Genomic DNA, 19,287 nt, shown 5'->3' on the forward strand with positions numbered 1-19,287 from the left:
GCAAGACTCCATCAGGAGACACTACAGCACGCGCACGTGTCCGGCAGTATAGACCAACTGCAGTCTCCACAGCAACTTTGATTAAGAAGTCCTCAAGGGGCGCCTGGGTGGCTCAGTCGGTGGGCGTCCAACTTCCGCTCAGGTCATGATCTCACGGTTCATGAGTTCGAGCCTCGCATCAGGCTCTGTGCTGACAGCTCAGAGCCTGGGGCCTGGTTCAGAGTCCGTGTCTCCCTCTCTCTCTGCCCCTCCCCTGCTTTCACTATGTCTCTCTCTCAAAAATAAAATAAACATTAAAAAAAAAAAAAAAAAAGTCCTCAGACGCCGTGACAGACGAGTTTTCCCCCAAACGGATCCCCGAGCCTCTGCCTCTGCATTCTCCCCTGACCAGCCCCTGCTCTTCCTGAACCTTCTCTCGTTCTCACCTGCCGTCATGGTGTCCACGTCCTTGGCTGCCAGCTCTTCCACGTCTGACCTCTTTCTCAGCTCAAACCTCCGGGACAAGCCCTCGCGGGGTTTCCATAATTCCTGGATCAGGAGGGGCTTCTCGTTGTCCCCAAACACCCGAAAGCCTTCGGCCCGCCACTGCTGCCCAGAGTCGCCGGCCTGGCCCACCACATCGCACAGCACGTACTGGCTGGCGCACTCGGGGCTCAGGGCATAGCGCTCCAGGGCCTCCTTCACCAGCTCCTGGGCGCTGGATGTGCCCGTGGCCAGGACGCTCTTGTAGTGGGTGCCCGAGCAGACGCTGTCCCCGAACACCTTCAGGACCCCGGGAGCCGAGAGCTGGGTGGAGAGCTCCGCGGGGTCGTCGCTGGCGCCCAGGCTGGAAAAGGTGGTGTCCAGGTCGCGGTACTTGTAGCTCAGCGTCCGGGACAGCACGCTGGACAGCAGCTGGCTCTGCCGCTTTAGCTTGCTCTTGGTGGGTGGAGACATGATGAAGTGGGTCCCATAAAACATGGTGGGCCAGCCTTCATGGACAAGGACCGATGGCTCTGGCCGATGGCAGGGTAAAGGCCGTGTCCTGAGAGAAAAACGTAAGGCGGGTTAGCATCAACCATCATGAGCGACAAGAGGGAGCGAGGCTCGGCCACCCGGGGCCCGGGGCCGCAACGGAGCCAGAGGGCATGCTACCTTCGGCCAAGTCTCCCCCCCACCCCCCCACCAAGCACCTGAGGCAGAATATGACTGAAACCAGCAGGGACTGCAAGGAACTAAGCAGGTCTGAATGGCCCGAAGCACCCTTCAAGGAAAGCCGTTTCCAGGAAGCACGATGAGGTCACCAAAAGGTAAGACACACTCGGCTGCAGGGTTCTGGCTTCTGGGACGTGCTGGGCACATGCGTCCTGCGCGGTAGGCAGCCAAGAAAGAGAGGCAGCGGGCGTGGGGATGAGAGCGCTTGCTTGCCTGGCAGAATCGCCACAGGGCTGGCCAGGTCTCGTGGGAGGCAGCCCACGGAGGGCAGCAAGCCTGATCTCCCAAGCCCAGCCTCTCCGCCACCGCTGCGTCTAATACGGGAAATTCATCGCAAGCACGTGGATGTAGGAAACCAGGCAAAGTCGCGGGCACGTTAACAGAGTGGTAAGTGATCAGACATTCAAAACACAGACACCCCCCCCCCCCAAAATGCTGTCCCTCACTGGCCCTTGCCTGGCCCTACAACGTCCACACGACCACAGTGGACACAAAAGGGCTCTTCCAGAACCAGGGGAGGCACGACTGGAATGTATGCATTCCACCCACCGCATCCAGCCTGGTATTCAGGCCCTGTCCAGGCCACAGATGCAATCTTGCTGGGGAAATTAGAAAACAGCTCTGGGACACTTCGGTGTGTCTAAAAATCCTCAATCCAAAGCCCCTAGAGCTCGAAGGGTCTGAGAATTCTAAAGAGATATTTGCCAGGCTCTCCTGCAAGCACTGTAGGGAGCAGGAAGGCACGAGAAAAAGAAGGGTCTCTGCTTCATAAACACTAAGGCTTTGCAGAAAGTGGGGGACACTGGAAAATCAGACCCATCACCTAACTACTGCACCCCACTTCTATGCTGCTGCCCTCGCCAAAGACAAAACCAGACAGGCTAACCAAGAAAAGTCTACTCGCCCAAGGCTCTGGAAACAGGGGCCTGGGTCCCACCTCCACTGTGACAAACATCAGCACTCATTCAGCTGAAGTCAGCGTCCCCAGTCCTGACCCACCTCTGGCTCCAGCAGCTCTGGAAAAGGCTTTCAGGAAGTGAGGCTGTCCGCCTAGGGCAGGAGAGAGTCACCAGGGAGCCTCGCGAACAAAAGGACCCACACTGTCCCCCCCCCCCCCCCCCGCCCAGGGAACTCAAAGCGTAAGGTGCTTGCGACACTGACACTGTGCTTGGGCCTCTTGCTAGTCATGCACCCCGGCTTCGGTCACATGCGCTAAGTGTCTCCCTGCCTCCAGGGCTGCTGTGAAGGAAGCTCGGGAGCAGACCCTCCGCTCAAGTCCTCTAGAACCATCCGGGATCTGTCCGCCATCATACAACCCTCAGAAAAGCCTGAACTCTTCAAGCTGCTGCTGACAGCTTCACGCGTCAAAGACTAGGTTCCGAACACTAACGTCTGCCCTTTGGGGGGGCGGGTGGGGGACCCTCCTCGTGTTGTACAGCCTGTCATTTATGCTTTACCACCGCAAAGCTATTTTTTATGCAGTAGCTTTCTGAAGACTGGAGCTCGCGAGTTACGTACACAGCTTGCCTCTCAGGACACCCCGGCTCAGAAGCCTCTGAGCCAGCACGTTCTCAAAGGACCTGAACCCTCCACGGACACTTGGCTTACCCGGCCTCCTCCTTCAAGCACAGGCCCCAGGGCCTCGGCCCAAACCCAAAGTGGCCCAGGGGCTTGGAAGCCTCTGCCTTTCAAGATGTCTGAACGTAAACTTGAATATCACGCCGTAAACTACGGGAAAGACGCCCAGATACTGCGGAGAAGGCAACGGCTATTGTGCGTCTGGCAGTGGGTCCGGGTTCTGCAAGGTCTGAGGCATATACAACTCTACTTTAATAAAAATAAAGAAAGAAAGAAAGAACTAGAGTGGCCCCTGGGTGGCTCGGTCGGTTAAGCGTCTGACTCTTGATTTTGGCTCCGGTCATGATCTCTCAGGTTGTGGGATCGAGCCCCACATCGGGCTCTACATTCACAGCTCAGAGCCTGCTGGGGATTCTCTCTCCCTCTCTCTCTGCCCCTGCCCTGCTCACTCATGCTCTCTGCTTCAAAATAAGTAAACTTAAAAAAAAAAAAAAAAAAAAAAAAAAACTTACAACACTGCTAGGTCCCCTCCCAGGGCCTCAGAAGTGAGCTCCCCTCCCTTCTCCTCAGCAGGATTCCAAAGCAAAGTCAGCAAAATCACGTCAAGACGAGAGAAAATGCAAGAGAGGGTGTGATCTGTTCTCTTCAGGGGCCCCTCCTTAAGCCCCAAGGAGCCCCAGCGAACACAGACCCTGGACTATGTGGTCTGTGTTGTCAAGGAAGCCTTCTTCTCGCAGGCATTCCCTTGGTGGCCATCTTCAGAGAGCAGCCACTGGTGGCGGCCACGTGTTCCCTCGCCAGCGTCCTTCACAGACAGAATGCGGAGGACAGCCTATCTGTCACACTGTGCCGGACCCGTTTCTAGCAAGGGCAGGAGGGCAGGCGCCCCCCGGGGCAACCCGACGTGGGTTTGGGAGGCGTGACCCGCCTTGCCCTTTTCTGCCCCGTGCTCTACTCTTTCTCTTCCATACAAATGTTTGGGGAAACGCGGGCCCAAGGGTGCAGGACACCTGCTGTTGCTTCTCTTAGAGAATGTTTTTCTCTTGTTCTCAAGGAAGAATCCGATTTCTGATGAAAACAAGCGTAAGTCACACCAGCGAGTGAAGCCAGCGAGGTCAGTGCCGGGCTGACGAAATGGGTGGAGGCGCACGGCCGGCCCAACAACACAATGTGGAACCCATTAGAATTTCCACCAGGACAGGGAAGGAAGAGGGCAGACTCAGGCTCTGCTTTATCCCCACCATCCATAAACCCTACCTTGACAGCTCCAGCCGAAGCAAGGCTCTCAAATACAAAAAGAATTTAATCAGATGTGATTCTGACATGCTACCCGCCTCAGAGGGGGCTTTTTCCACCAGTGGGATTAAGGACTGGCTCCTCTCTGGAATGCACGAGAGGTGGCCCCGTGCTAACTGGAGACACCTGTAATCACTGCCGACTGACAAAATTCTTTCGGGCAATTCAGATTAAGCAAACACTTGAGGGCGGGGGGGGGGGGAGCCGGTGCGCTGAGCCGGCGCGTCTGCAGCTCCCCCCGCGGTCCCACCAACCGGCTCCCTGACGGGAAATAAACCAGTTTCTTCCGCGGGGCCCCCAGGAGCTCCAGCTCAGCATCTGTTTTCTTAGATGCAGTATTTGTCGAGGGGCCGGAGGTGGTACAGAAATAGCTGGGAGACAATGCTTTCGACTGGCACACGAGTGGGGAACGCGCTGCTGCGTGAACAGGAAAACCGGGACGGGCTGTGGGCGGGGGCGGGGGGGGGGGATGTCACCCGACCCTGGAGGGAGGGCGCGGACCCCCGCGCCCTGCTCCCCCGCGACGCCCGCAATGCCAGACCCCCCTCTAAGGGAGCACCAGGGAGGCTGAGGCCCAGGGTCCCCTGCAGTGGGGGGGCCAGATTCCCGGGTCTCAGGGCATAGTGGCCTCAGGCGAACCCTGGAACCCGCAGGCCGGCTCGCCCGCGCTCGCCCCGCTTCGGGTCCCCCCCCCCCCCCCGGGACGGCGCCCGGGAGCCCGACCGTAGCCGGTCTCCATGGCAACCGGACAAGCCTGGCCAGAACTGCCCAAGAGATGCCCCGTGAGGGCCCCGTTGCCCCAGCACGCGCCCCGCGGCCTCCCCGCCGGCCGGCTCCGCGCCCCGGCGCCCCGGCCGCCGCTCCTCGCGCACCCCGCACTCACCTCCGACACAGTCCGCCGCCGCTGCGTTCCCGCGCGGCTCCCACACCAACGTCTGCCCGCGCCCTCGACCCTCGCCCCGCGCCCGCGCGTGGCGCGGCGCCTCCTGCCGGCCGCCCAACGGACGGGGCGGGACCTTAGGGGGGGGGGGGGGGCGAGGCCTTTCGGGGGCGGGGCCCGACGGGCGGGGCGGTGTCTCCTCCCGCCGGCCACCCAATGGACGAGGACGAGACCCTGAGAAGGCGGGGCCTCAAGGGAGGGGCGGAGCTGGTGAGATGTTGGGCGGGGCGCCAGCGCCACCTGCCGGCCAATTAATGGGTGTGGGCGTGGCCTCCAAGATCGGGGCCGGGTCTCCAGATGAGGGCGGGCTGGCTGCGGAGAGACAGGACTAGGCGGCCCACCCCTGTCTCCAGCTCAAGAGGTGGGGCCTCTGCAGGAGAGGCGGGGCCACACTAAGCTCAGGGGCCACTTGCTCATCTAAGTCTCTGGGAGACTGGTGGGCTGTTGTGTACCCACTTTGTGGTCCCCCAATGGACAGGACCAAGAAAAGGAGGGACAAGGGTAAAGCAAACGCTTACCAAAAGGGGGGCGGCCCCAATATACGAACATCTAAGACACTGAGAGGAGACAAGGGTGGCAGGTTCCATCTCCCCTACAATCTGTCCCCTACCCTGCAGCCAGAGTTTTAAATGACAAATCAAAAACATGACGCCTCTGCTTAAAACGATGCAAAACGGGGCCAGGTCAGCTCCAGGGCTCTGGCCCAACAACCTCGTTGGATAAGGTGTTTTAAAAGAAGCTGGTGTCCTTAAAACTCGCTTTGGCAACAGCCCTCCGGCTGGGGGAAGACTTTCACTTGGTGAAAGACTGTCCCTTTGTCACATGGGGGATTCATGTGGTCTTGGGTGTAGATGCATAATTCTACCCCTGGGAGTGAAGCTTTTTGCTGCCATCTTGCTACTGGGGTATAAATTCTTATAGTAACGATTGCATATATGCAGGAGAAAGTGGAGGCTGGGAACGGATATTTATAGACCACCTATGTGAGGGGCTCTAGCGAGGCCCAAGAGCTCACATCGACTCTTGTGACTCAGATGTTGTCGCTCTCACTTTGCAGATGACGAAATAAAGGTTCAGAGAGGCCGGACAGGTGGAGCCAAGAACTGAGCCTGAGACCATGTGATCGAACAATCCCCTTTACAGGACTCCCCCCATACATGTAAGAACCTTTGTAGGACTCCCCATATACATATACACACGCCCAACCTTGACCCTCGAGAGGCAGGTATCAGGGCTGAAAGCAGAGCCTGGTTCTCACCATGACCCAGGCTCATCTCCCACTCCTCTCTGCAACCCTCTTCAGCAGGGGTTGCCAAACTATGGCCTCTGGGCTGCTGCTTTGATAAATAAAGTTTTATTGGAACAGAGCTACACCCATTTGTTTATGTATTGTCTATAACTGTTTTCTTGCAACAGAGACCTTAAGGCCTGGAATAACTGAGAATGAATACTACTCTCTGGTTCTGTGCAGGAAGAGTTTGCCGGCCCCCCGCTCTTCAGGATCTAGCAATGCCAACTATTTGGCTCAGGCCTTGGAACACCTTTCCTCAACTCTGTTAGTTTGCTGGGGCCGCCATAACAAAATACCACAAACTGGGCGGCTTCAACTGCAAATATTTATTGGCTCACAGTTCTGGAGACTAGAGGGCCAAGATCAAGGCGTCCGCAGGTTTGGCTTCTCCTGAGGCCTCTGTCTTTGTCTTGCAGATGGCTGCCTTCTCCTTGCGTCCTCACATGGATGTCTCCCTGTGTGCCCCTCTGTGTCCTAATCTTCTCTTACACGGACACCAGTCACACTGGATTAGGGCCCATCCCGATGACCTCGTTTTACCTTAATCACCTCTTAAAGGCCCTAACTGCAAATACAGTTGCATTCTGAGGCAGAGGGAATCAGGGCTTCAACCTAAGAATTTCAAGGGGACACAGTTCAGCCCCTAACCTTAATCTTCATCACCTGGCCAATTGGCACTCTTCCTTTAGGACTCAGATTAGGCAGCCGACCTCCAAGGAGATCCCCAACAATTCACACCCTCTGGTGTTCACACCCCTGTGGGGTCCCCTCCCGTGCTGAATAGCGCCCGACCTATGTAATCAACGAGATCTGCCAAAGAAGACAGCGTGACTTCTGGAGCTAAACCGTAAAAGGCGTGGATTCCTTGCTTTCTCTGGGATCCCTCGCTCTGGGGGAAGCTGCCGGTTGTGTTGAGAGAACACGCAAGCAGCCCTAGAGAGATCCACATGGTGAGAAACCGACAGCCAGCACCAGCCTGCCATCCACATGAGTGCGCCATCTTGGATGTGAGCCCTCCAGCCTCAACAACCTTCGGATGAATGCAGCCCTCACCAAGATGCTGACGGCACCTCGTGAGGGACCCCGAGCCGGAACCGCCCAGCAAAGCTATGCCCCAATTCCCAGAAACTGTGCGATGATAAATGTTTCTTATTAATTTAAGCCACTGAGTTTGGGGACAGTTTGCTATGCAGGAATGGATAACTAATACGCTTTATCCAGGAAGGCCTCCCTGACTGCCGGAGTTGGATCTAGATGCCTCCCCTGTGCTCCTGTGGGTTCACATCATATCAAACTATGTTTCTTAAAGACAAATGAGATGTTACTCCTCGGCCCACGCTCCCCCATGACTCCCCTTTGCAGAGACTCAGGCAGGGCTCAAACCCTATCCCAGCTGGCCCTGCTGACCGGCCCACTGCTCCCTCCCTCACAGGGCTCCAGCCATACCAAACTCCTGCTTTCAAACGCTCTAAGCTCATTCCCTCCTCTGAAGCCTTCTTCCCTTTGCTGTCTCCTCTTCCTAAAATGCTCCTCCTTTTGTGTCTGAATGCTGGCACCTTCCTCTCATTAAAACTCAGCTCCAGGGGCGCCTGGGTGGCGCAGTCGGTTAAGCGTCCGACTTCAGCCAGGTCACGATCTCGCGGTCCGGGAGTTCGAGCCCCGCGTCGGGCTCTGGGCTGATGGCTCGGAGCCTGGAGCCTGTTTCCGATTCTGTGTCTCCCTCTCTCTCTGACCCTCCCCCGTTCATGCTCTGTCTCTCTCTGTCCCAAAAATAAATAAACGTTGAAAAAAAAATTAAAAAAAAAAAAAAAACTCAGCTCCATTACTGTCTCCAGACCATTCTCTTGACGGTCATCCCTGTGGTCATTCTCTGTCTCATTACCTGTTTTATTTCATTCATAGGCATGTATCACTATCTAAATGTATTTTCTGGAGTATTTAATGCCCACGGGCGTCTGTGTTCTGTAAAGGGAGGGACTCCAACTGCCTTCTTTACTGCTATACTCAGTACCTACTAGGTAGGTGCTCAGTAGCGGTTAAATGAGTAAACAAAAGGAATGAAGAGATTCCCACCCATCTCCTTTGCATCCCCTCAACTGGAAGCTTATCAAGGACAAGAACTGAGTTTTATTCATCTTCGTATCCCTGCTCCAGGCCCATGGGCAGGTGAGCAAAACAAGTCTAAACTATAAAGGGTTGAAGGCCTTTGGAAATCCACAAATAAAATGGGGTGTTGAGCTGCCCTCTGTGGCCACCAGAGGGCACCAGAGTCCCGGGACTCAATCAACCAAAGGGGCAAAGGAGCCCAAAGAAAAAGCATCTGGTTAAGGTCAAAGTGCAGGTTTCCAGGGGTGATGGGTCTAGAGGCAGAAAGCCAGGGCTCTTGAGGGGACCAGAAGACAAGGACAGGTGGCAGCAGGCACATGGAGAGCCTTAGATCCCGGCCCTTCTTTCTGGCCGCATCACTAGAAGGGGTTGGCCACACTTAATCCCGGGATCCCATTCCTGATGAACTCACTGCCACAACCTATAAACAGCAGTGCTCTGGGTTGGGCCATTCCTTGTACACTCATCAGTCAAAACTCAGCGATTGTTATTTTTCTTGGCACATCATATGCTGAGCAACTTCCAGTCAACAATGTATGCCCTGGGAAAGCACAGGGTACCAGGACTCATGATATTTGAAATTATTCAATTTAAAGTTGATACGTCTATTCTGATGTAGATTTCTAGTAAGCTCAGTAAGCTCTAGTAAGCTTACCTGATGTAGCTCAGGTAAGATATTGAACTGGAAAACAGGAATTCAAGTCATATATATGGGAAATGAAGCCAGAGGTCATAGATGTGTTCGGCTCAAAGGGTTCAGTGCCATTAAAATAAGTGATGTCAAGTCACTTTACTCTTGAGTGTTTGTTTAACAGCACTTGAACATTTACTTGACTGTTAAAGATTTTAGTCTGGGTGGGACTTAAATAATCTACCCCCGCAGTTAATCAATCAACTATTCAGGTAGTGAAGCCTCTGGAAATTCTAGTCCCGGTCTTGGGACTGGGGAACATGTTGAAAAGTTGTTTTTCAATCCCAAGTAGGAGTTAGAATCAATTTCATCAGCCAAAAATATCACCCTGTGATATGATCACAACATAAAATCACAAACATGACCACATGTGGTCTCGAGAAAACACACTCCCCTTGATCTTGGGAGGGCTTCCCCCCCCCCACCCCCCCCCGTGAGGACTTTTTAGCAGTGTCCAACAGTAGAACACGGCAGGCAGAAGTGAAGTTACACGACTTCCAAGGCTAGGTCGTGAACAACATTATGTCTCCTGCCTGGCTCTTTCTTTCTCTTGGGACCCAGCTGCCACATTGTAAAGGGAAACCCAGACCAACAGGGAAGTCACTTGTGGGTATGGATTAAAATATCTTTGCTTGGGGCACCTGGGTGGCTCAGCTGGTTAAGCATGTGACTCTTGATTTTGTCTCAGGTCATGATCTCCTGGTTGTGAGATCAAGCCCCGCCTTGAACTCAGTGCTGGGTATGCAGCCTGCTTAAGATTCTCTCTCTCCCTCTGCACCTCCCCTACTCGTGCTCTCTAACAAAAGAAAGGGAAGGGGAGGGGAGGGGGAAAAAAGCAAAAAGAAAAAAAAGATGTCTTTGGGGGCACTTGGGCGGCTCAGTCAGTTAAGCATCCGACTTCAGCTCAGGTCATGATCTCAGTGTTCATGGGTTCCAGCCCTACATCGGGATCTGTGCTGACAGCTCAGAGCCTGGAGCCTTTGAATTCTGTGTCTCCCTCTCTCTCTGCCCCTCCCCTGCTTGCACTCTGTCTCTCTCTCTCAAAAATAAGTAAACACTTTTAAAAAATTAAAAAGAAAAATAAAAAATAAACATTAAAAATAATGAAAAAGAAAACAAAAGATGTCTTTGCTTTTGATGTTTTCACAGCTGGAACCTTACCGACCATGGAAAAAGACTGTCTTTTCCAGGGGTAGCCATGAGAGATGTTGATGATTATGGATGTTTTAAGCCACTATATTTTAGGATAATTTGTTTTACAGCAACAGACAGCTAATGCAAGCTTTTTAGTTTACTTCATGCTTTTCTAAATATTCCAAGTTTTCTATAGTGAACAGAGACTGCTTTTATAAAAAGAATGGACAGATGTTATTTGTAAGAAGACAACTGGGCCAGAGTGAGGCATCTTGAATTTTTATTTTTTTTTTTAATTCTTTCTACTCCACTGGGAACAAGAACATTCATAGACAGGATTATTCCTCTTCCTACAAATGTTTATCAAACGTTGTGTTAATACAAAATAGCAATTTCACAAATACAGAGAGGGTCCAATACCAGCAGGACATTTTAAAAAAGTCATGCCACAGATGCCAGTCCCCGACGCCGTAGACACTCTAGGTCTAGAAAGACGAGTGTAAAAGACAGTCAGAGCTCCCGCTTCCCCCTCCCCGCCCCCCCAAGAAAGGCCTTAACAAGCAACAGGAACCATTCCTGCGCAGAAGCGGACAGATTCGTAGTGAAACCCAGCAATGTAAACAGGACTGGCGGGCGATTCATCCAGCGGGGTCAGGGCCCGAAATCTGAAATTGCTTATGGAGGCAAAACAGCCCTTGCAAAATTGGGTCCCCTCACGTTTCAAACAGATTCACTGTCTCCCTTCCCAGCCCTGCCCGAATCAAGGCGGACACACATTCAGCCCGCCGGAGATTTCTATGACCCATCCAGCCCCAGGGCCCCCCAGAACGTGGGGCCATCATCACCAGGATAAGAGACCCAAAAATCTGGTCTTGCATTCCTCTCAGTGGGGTCAGGGTTCTGAGCTGCCAGATCCTCTGAGGCTCCTAAATTCTTTTTCTTTAACTGTCCCCATCTGGCCTTGGGCACGCACGTTCCCTAGGTATGGCACCACGCCAATCCCCACCAATCACGGCAGAACAGGCACTAAGCACCCAGTACCAATGCCCATGGCTTTGCAGGACAGTACCACCCAGAACGATTCCCAGAGCTGACGGTTCAGACCCACTCTTGCGGCGTAAAAGTCACTTGGTTGGTTATAACCAGCAACCTGAATCAATGACTAGGGGTAGGACCGACAGGGCAGGTAGCGCATCACACAAGCTGGGGCTGCGTCCGCGACGGATGTGTAAACTGGAATGCATTTCTCCTGATGGGTAGTAATCAAAAAGGTTTGGGAGACGGGTATCTGGGAATAAACGGAGGAGGACCGCTGACCCACGCCAGGCAGATCCCATGACGCACAGGTGACCCTCCTGATACGGGCTGCAGCCGGAGTGATGCATCTCCCCTCCTAACACCACTACGAGGGCGCAGGCCGGTCCTGAGAGCCCATCACAAGGCCAGCTTGCACAGAGAAGGCTGTCAGGAGACAGCAGGTTGGATGGGCACAGGGACTCCGCGCAGACCCGGGATAACCAATCAGGGCTGCGCCCACCGCCCACTGCCCACTGCGCCCCGGTAACGAACAGCAGTCCCACAACTCAGGGGGCTCACTGGCTGCCAGGCCCTGTGAGAGGCTTTGGGCTCCAGTGTCCGTGCCCCCTGCAGAGAGTCCCAGCCCTTGCCAGTTCCCAAAGGCAGGAGCAGAGAATGCAGAAGCATCCTCAAGCCTCTCGGGGCTCAGGTAAAACAGACTCAGCTCAGGAACTGAGCAGCCAAGGAATGGCGTTGCTAAAGACAGGAGAACGAGGCCCCACGAGGACCTCAAGGAGAGGCCTTCATCCGCTGCCCCAGAGCTCAGCTCACAGGGACCAAGCCAGTGGAAGGAGGAGGGTGTGACACCCCAGGGCCATCACTTGGGTTCCAGCCCTGCCCTGCACCACCGGACGACCTTGGGCAAGTCAGGCGGCCTCTCCCAACAGCCTCAGGCTCCCCATGTAATAAGGAAACAGTAATTCCCTCCTGCCAGGTGCTGCCGGGAGAAACATACAAGAAAGATACAAGAACAAAATGTGTACATGTCTAGAGCTGGGTGTATATGGCCTGTTACGCTGATAAAGAGGGGGATGGAACCGAGAAAGGTGAACCCTGCGGCAGGCAGTGGAAGCTGCTAAACCAGCTGTCCAAAAATATCAAGCTCAGGTCTGCAGCCTGGATGCGAAGGGCCGACACCTACAGGAGGCTCCCGAGCCTCACCTTCCCAACCTCGGAAGACAAGGAGGAGATACAGAATGAGCTCACCCCGCTCACCCCACAAATGTGCACCGAGCACCTGCTAAGTGCCATGTGCTGTGCTGGGCACTGGGCATGATCGGTAAAGATGTAGGGCCTGCCCTCAACCGGGTGTCCCTGACGGTTGCTCACAACCCCTCTGCCTCCCAGTCCCGCCCACCTCTCCAGCTCCAGCTCTGGGAGAGTGTTGGTGTGTGCAACATTTGTTACCAACTGTACCACAAAGGGGAAAGTCTCCCAAGGCCCGAGGTCAAGCTGTTTTCATACTACCGCTACATTATTTATCTGTCCCTCCGGCGGCCTTCATGCAAAGGTTTCCTGAAGCTACATCACAGGCGATGGTCACAAATCGTGTCAAAGCAAGCACGAGAATCCAGTTGTCAGACATTTCAAGAAATTTGCAAGAACGTGAGACAATGCCACGCCTCGACCCGAATCTCTTTTGTTTGGAAAAAATAGTTACTTTGAGTAGAAAAATACGTTACTTAGGTTAATGTGAAATGAGGTTATCTTTACGCGAATAGGTATTTTCAAATATTGTCCCTTTTAACTTCTAGGGTGATGAATGTCAATATTAGAGATAGCCCATAAACACAGGTTCTTTGGTGTCCTCAACGATTTTTAAGGGCACAAAGGGGTTCCAAAAAGTTTGAGAACCACTGATGTACTAGTGTTGTCCAACGGGACCTTCTGGGATGATGAAGATTGTCTTTACCTGCGCTGGGAGCAACTAGCCAGACGTGGCTACTCAGTAAGCACTTCAAATGTGGCTAGTACCCCTGCGGCACTGAATTTCTGTTTTTATTTAATTTTAGTGGACTTTCGCGTAAATAGCCACCCGTGTCGACACCAGATTGCACAGAGCTTCTCTACTTGATGTATGGTGTTTCTCCGTCCCCTGGGGTTCCCTTTATTTTCCCTACGCGGTATCTATCAGAGGCGTCTGGGCACAGAGGAGGGTCTCAGTGTTACTCCCGGGAGGAGCTGGGTCCACAGCCCTCTGCTCCCCCAGGGGACCTCTCCTCAATCTGGGGAAGGGTCTGCCATGCGGAGTCAAGCCAGCCAGCCCGCCAGTTTGGGCTCTGTGCTCATCCCTGACGTGCACAGTTTGGAAACGGACCGGCAGCAGCTTACAATCAGCTGAGTAGGACCAACCAGCTCTTTTTAACAGCAGACCAGACGAAAGCCCAGAGAGGGCAAGTAATCTGCCGAAAGTCACACAGCAAGCGGGAAACTTCACATCCACGCACAGAAAGCAAGGCCACGGGGGAGGGCTGGTGCTTCCTCCCTGCCAGACCAGGGGGAGCCATGCCGCCTGAGCCACCAGGCTGTGAGAGAGGCAGCAGAGGGCTGCACATCCAGTCACCGGACGGCTCAGGATTCGCCACAGCCTTCTACCCAGAGCATGGGCTGCGGGACCCAGGGAAGAAAAGAAAAGTATGGGACGGAAAGGCACTGGCCCCAGCCCGACCTGGCTCTGTGCCTCGGGCGTATCACTGCCCCGCTCTCATCCTCACTCTCCGGGGACAAAACCGAGCTGTGCCACCCCTTCTGGCTCATGTTCAAGGTCAGCGTTGCTCAGGCTCCCAGACTTGCTCATCTCACCTCAAGTAAGGCAACCAGAAAGGCCGATGGGTCTGGGATCCACACATTTCCTGCCAGCCACCTGTGTGTAGGCAGGTGTCCCGTCGGGGCCTGGGGCTCAGAGCCCTCGCAGGGAATCCGGCTGCTGCGGTGAGCGCCGGCATCCGGCCAGAGTGTCCTCAGAATAAGTCTAGGGAGAGACACAGCGCGGCCCCTCCCAGCCACCCGGCCACTAGGCGCCAGATGGCTGCACACTCCCCCAAATGAGCGTCCTCTGAAAGACTGGGTGGGAGTTTCTGCCCGTGTCTCCCACACTGGCCTGAATACGGGGCTACTGAATGAGGCCTCACACCTTTGCAATAACCGTTCAGAGCACGTGAACCGGCTGAAACAGAAACACGGAGCCTACCACCATTTCAAGTGCTCCTATCCACGGGCTGGGAGTTGCCAGTGTTTTAGGGAGCAGACAGTGGAGTGGGGGAGAGCCCATGGCTGCCACATACTGGCTGTGTGCCCTTGGACAAGTTACTTAACCTCTCTGAGCCTTAGTCTCCAAATCAGTAAAATGGGCTCACACCCACCTCTTAGAGTGCTTGTAAAAACGACATAAATCACAGGGCTTGGGACAAAGCGTACAAAACGTCAGTGACAGAGCCCAATTTCAGGAATGGCCTGTGCATAAACACAGGCTGCTGAGGGGCATTAACGCCACGAATCTGGGAAACTAAGTGAAAAAGAACCCAAAGCAAGAGCAGTGGTTCAGTGCCCCCCACCCCGGACACGTGTCTGTCCTCTGGTGACTGACTCTATGACCCCACCACTAACCTGCAGGGCACGGCCTCAAAGGGGATGGGCTCCAGAGCAGGGCTTCCAGAAACAGTGTCCAGACCACCCGGAAGAGTGCAGACTCCAGAGTGCCATCCTGACCTACTGGCTCAGCAGTCCCCGGGGTGGGGTGGGGGTGGGGGGCTGGATCTGTGGTTCAGCCAAGCCCTGTGGAGGTTCCCTGGCCAAGCCCTGGGGTCATGATCACTGCTCTGACTTCCTCCAGCAGACGCATGGCCTTTGCCCCCCGGTTCACAAGAGAAAGCGGTTCCGTGTGCTGACCGCAATCTCCATCCCGCACGTGAGATGCCGGACGTGGCTGAAAGTCTTGGGTGACAGCCAGCGTAGGGCCGGACCTGGATCAGGTCCCACCGGCTCCCGGTTCCAGACTCCCGAGGGGGAGTTTCCGAGCATCTCAATGCCACGCCTGACCCCGCACGGGGATCCTGCAGAGCTGGTTTGTTCTCACAACTTGGCATCCCGGGCCGGCCCGGCTCCGTGCGTGATGGGGCACAGTCAGGAAGCAGTGGGGCAGCGGCGTGCTGGGCGGGCTTGTGAGGGTCAAAGACGCTCATCCCCTCCCCAGGCATCTTCGGTGGTGTCCCTGTGGTAGCTGGAAATTTGCCATGGGAGCATTTGCACCAGGGAAATCAGCAAATGCTACACACACTAGTGCTTGGTTTTGCTTTCTCGATCATTAAAAAATGCTCAGCCCCGGAGCGCCTGCGTGGCTCAGTCAGTTGAGCGTCCGACTTCGGCTCAGGTCATGATCTCATGGTTTCTGAATTCGAGCCCCACATTGGGCTCTGTGCTGACAGCTCAGAGCCTGGAGCCTGCTTCGGATTCTGTCTTCCTTTCTCTCTGCCTCTCCCCCACTTGCAACTGTCTCTCTCTCTCTCTCTCTCAAAACTAAGTAAACATCAAAAAAAAAATTTTTTTTTTTTAAATGCTCAGCCCAGACATGGGGGTAGTGCATTTCCTTGGAAATAGGAGATCTGGCCAAGGGCCCTGACATTTGGAGGTTAGACAGTCCTGGCTTCAAAGCTTTGCTCTGCTGGTGAGATGCTGGGTGCCCTTGGGGAAGCTGCCAAACCTCTCTGTGCTTTGGCTTCCTGCTCTGTAAGATCGAGCTTCATCCCACAGAGGGGACTGTGTCAGTCAATGGAAGAGCATCTATGAAGCCACTAGCACAAAGGCCGGCCCCCAAGAGGGGTGCCATCTGGGGAGGCCTCTGCCTCCCAGCTTCCTGCTCCTTCCCCTCAGACCCGCTGTGCACCACGCCTGTGAGTGTAGCTGTCACATACACACGTGGAAATGGCTGCTGGACCTATCCTTCCAGGACCCCACGATGAGGTCCCCAGAGCCCACCCTGCGGCATCAGGTTGCACGGTAGGCGGTGCCTTTCTGACTAAGTCACTAGACTCACTTCTCAGACCTCTGAGCTCTCCCTGCCCCTCTTCGCCCCTGAGCTGTCCCCGCCCCTGCTTCCCAAAGGAGGCCTGAGCTGGGAAAACATTCCCAGCGCTTCAGCTTTTGCAGACGAAATGGAAAAGAGAGCTTGGTGTGCGGATAACCCCAGAAAACCCAGGAATCCCACGTTCTGGGGAAGCCCTCTACATCACCCCGCTGTGCGGGGCCCCCACCCCCACCGTCAGTCTAGACCCACTTGGGACTCCCATCCCGCACCCACCGGTGACCGGTGCCCTCCTAGGGTGCTCCCAGCCTGAGCCCGATGCTGACGGGGAGAAGGGACACTCTGTCCTGTTCCCACCACACGTGCAATTTCCAGTCAAGAAAGGCAGGTCTGGTGTGTGGCGTTGGCTCAAAGACCCCTGGCCCAAGAGACCGCTGGCCCCGGGGACTACCCTCGGCAAGTTCTGCCCAGGACCCATCAGGGGGGTCCCACCGGCTGGCAGGCAGGCCTCACCAGCAAGCGCACCTGCTCTGGCTTGCCCAGACGACCGCCAGTGGACTCAGTCAGCAGGCTGTCACCTCCAGGCCTGTCCCCCAGCCCGGCCAAGCGGCAGGAGCCTCCCCAACCGGCCTTCATCCCTCCCTGCTCACCGGCTCCCACCCCTCACCCACCCCAGCAGTGTCCACCTAATTCAGGAACAGCTGCTGAAGCACCCAGAACGTCAAAGAGGTCTGCAAACCGCCTCCCTGGCTCCTTGGGGCATGATGGTCACTTTGCTGGGTTGTCCTGGCATACGACAGCCTCAAAGGTGGCCAGGAAGAGGGGGCTGGCTTCTGAATTCCCAGTGTCCCGCCCTCTCCACCCCTGCATGTCCAATGCACAGACTAGAATGCTTACCCACAGGAGGGGATGGCCTGAGCAACATCTTGTCCTTTCCTGCACTGTTTGTAACACATTTTGGAAGAGGTCCAGGGTCTGGGTTTAGATGAAATGGAATGCTGGGAAACTCACTTTCACAACGATGCTGAGGGAGAGAAAGGGTTCACAGGAAACACCCTGAAGTGGAATAAGGGGAAGGAATGTGGTCAAGGCCCTACAGAGCGGTGTCCTCACCAGCCTGTCCACAGTCTGAAATTCCACCATTAGTGATTCATTCCTCTGGCTAGTACCGCTGACACGCCTAGAAGGGGGTCACCTTCATTATCAGAGGTTGGTTCCCACGTGGACCACTAAGAGAGCTATGAGGATACGAGGCTGGGAGTTTAATTCGTTATCCTACTGAACCTTCAAGCAACGCTGCAAAGTGCCGCCTTACTATACCCATTTTATAGCTGAGGACACTGAGGCACAGAGCGGTTAAGGAACTGGCCCAAGCCCTTACTAACAGAAGATGCCACATTTGATGTCAGACCCAGCAGGACACAGTGCCTCTCTCAAAGAGCTCCTGGGTCGGGAAGCAGGTGCAAGGACCAGGGTGACAAAGGACAGAGATCAAAGCTGTGGTGCAGGTGAGCACGGGGGGTGTTGGGAAGCAGGCGGGAGCCCCCCAAGTCAGAGGAAGGCCGGAAGTCCCTCGATACTGACGCCCGAGCAGGGCTTTGAAGGAGGAGTGGGGATGAGACGGGTGGATGGAGGGGTGAACCCGCGCCTCAAAAGGTGTGGGGCACGAAGGGGCAGGCTGCCTGGGGGGGGGGGGGGAGGGGGGGGGGAATGATGCAAGACCAAAACGGCAGGAGGAGGGGGCAGGAAATGAAGGTATCACATAAAGAGCTCAGCTGCAGAGCCACTGAGGTCCCAGGTCCCAGGCACCCAGGCCTGGTCCCGTAACGGGGCTTTGGCTGTGACAGGACTTTCACGTCAGCTTGGCACGGGGCTGGGGCCTTGCTTTGGGAGGTTTCCTGATGGGCTTCCCAAGGCTAACGCGAGCCCCTCCCCCTGCCTCAGGCCCAGGCAGAGATCACAGCACTGCGTCCCTGCCCCCATTCAGGGAAGAGCGCCTCCCCAGGGCCCCGCCCCCACAAAGCTTCCTCTCCTCATCCCCAACCTCCTGACCCCAACTGATGGCGAGCAGACCAGATGAAGGCAGCTTCCAGAGGCTGGGAGTGCCAGCGGAGACACACAGACATGCACGCGTGTGTGCACACCCGCACACACCCACGCACAGGCCCGAGAGGAAAAAAATCCCCAAAGCATCTGCTGGCTCAGAACCCGCCTATCTCAGGAATGTGTTGGATGATTTAAAACTGGCTTCGCTACATGGGGATTCCAGATGCTGGGACCCTGAAGTATCCTGGAATGTACTAGAACGAAGCATAAGGCATCCTGTCTTTTTGCCCACCCAACTCTGGTTGGGAGTCGCAGACTGAGGCCTGTCTACCTTGAGACAGGTTTGATCCAGAGATTCTGAGATTCCCATTCAGATCGGGGGCTGGGCCTGGATCCCCTCCCGAGTAAATGTCCACGCGCCAGGTCAGAGCGGCCAGCCCAGCCCCTGGAGGAGGCTGTGAGGACAGGTCCCTGGAGGCCTTGACATTGAGCTGCTGGGGGCTTCAGAGGTGGGAGTATCCCAACACCGGAGACACTCTGCCCAGATCCCTATGGAACCTTCCCTCTGGGGCTCATGGGAGGAGCCTCTCAGGGCCACTGATTGGCAACAAGCAAGAATCACCGAATGTTGGCATCACGAGCCCTAAACGTGGAGCAGGCCAGCAAGTTCCAGGACCGCCGCACCGCCCCCCCCACCCCCCAACCAACGAATGGCTGATAACTTCTCTGGGTTTGTCAGCATAAGAAGAGAACGTCTGCCCTGAGGTTCTCTGCACCGAGAACCAGCTACAGTGGAGCACAAGGTCAGGTATGCTCAGGTTGCCTGCCTTAGTTTCCCCTTACTGCCCCCAGACCGCCCACTCCAGGGGCTTCCCCGAAAGGGACAAGGGAGAAGGAGTGCAGGAGGCAAGCAC

General features: G+C 55.3%; 1 protein-coding gene across 1 annotated transcript in view; it reads right to left on the reverse strand.

Moving 5' to 3' along the window:
• The window catches only part of RADIL (Rap associating with DIL domain), a 129,142-nt gene that overhangs the window by 62,375 nt on the left and 47,480 nt on the right, over positions 1–19,287 (reverse strand). The window contains 1 exon segment of the mRNA XM_086691831.1: positions 426–1,024. Within this exon segment, the coding sequence (XP_086547957.1) occupies positions 426–1,024 (599 nt within the window).

The sequence above is a fragment of the Puma concolor genome, chromosome E3, assembly GCF_028749965.1.
Source record: "Puma concolor isolate L17-30 chromosome E3, mPumCon1.1.hap2, whole genome shotgun sequence".
Lineage (NCBI taxonomy): Eukaryota > Metazoa > Chordata > Mammalia > Carnivora > Felidae > Puma > Puma concolor.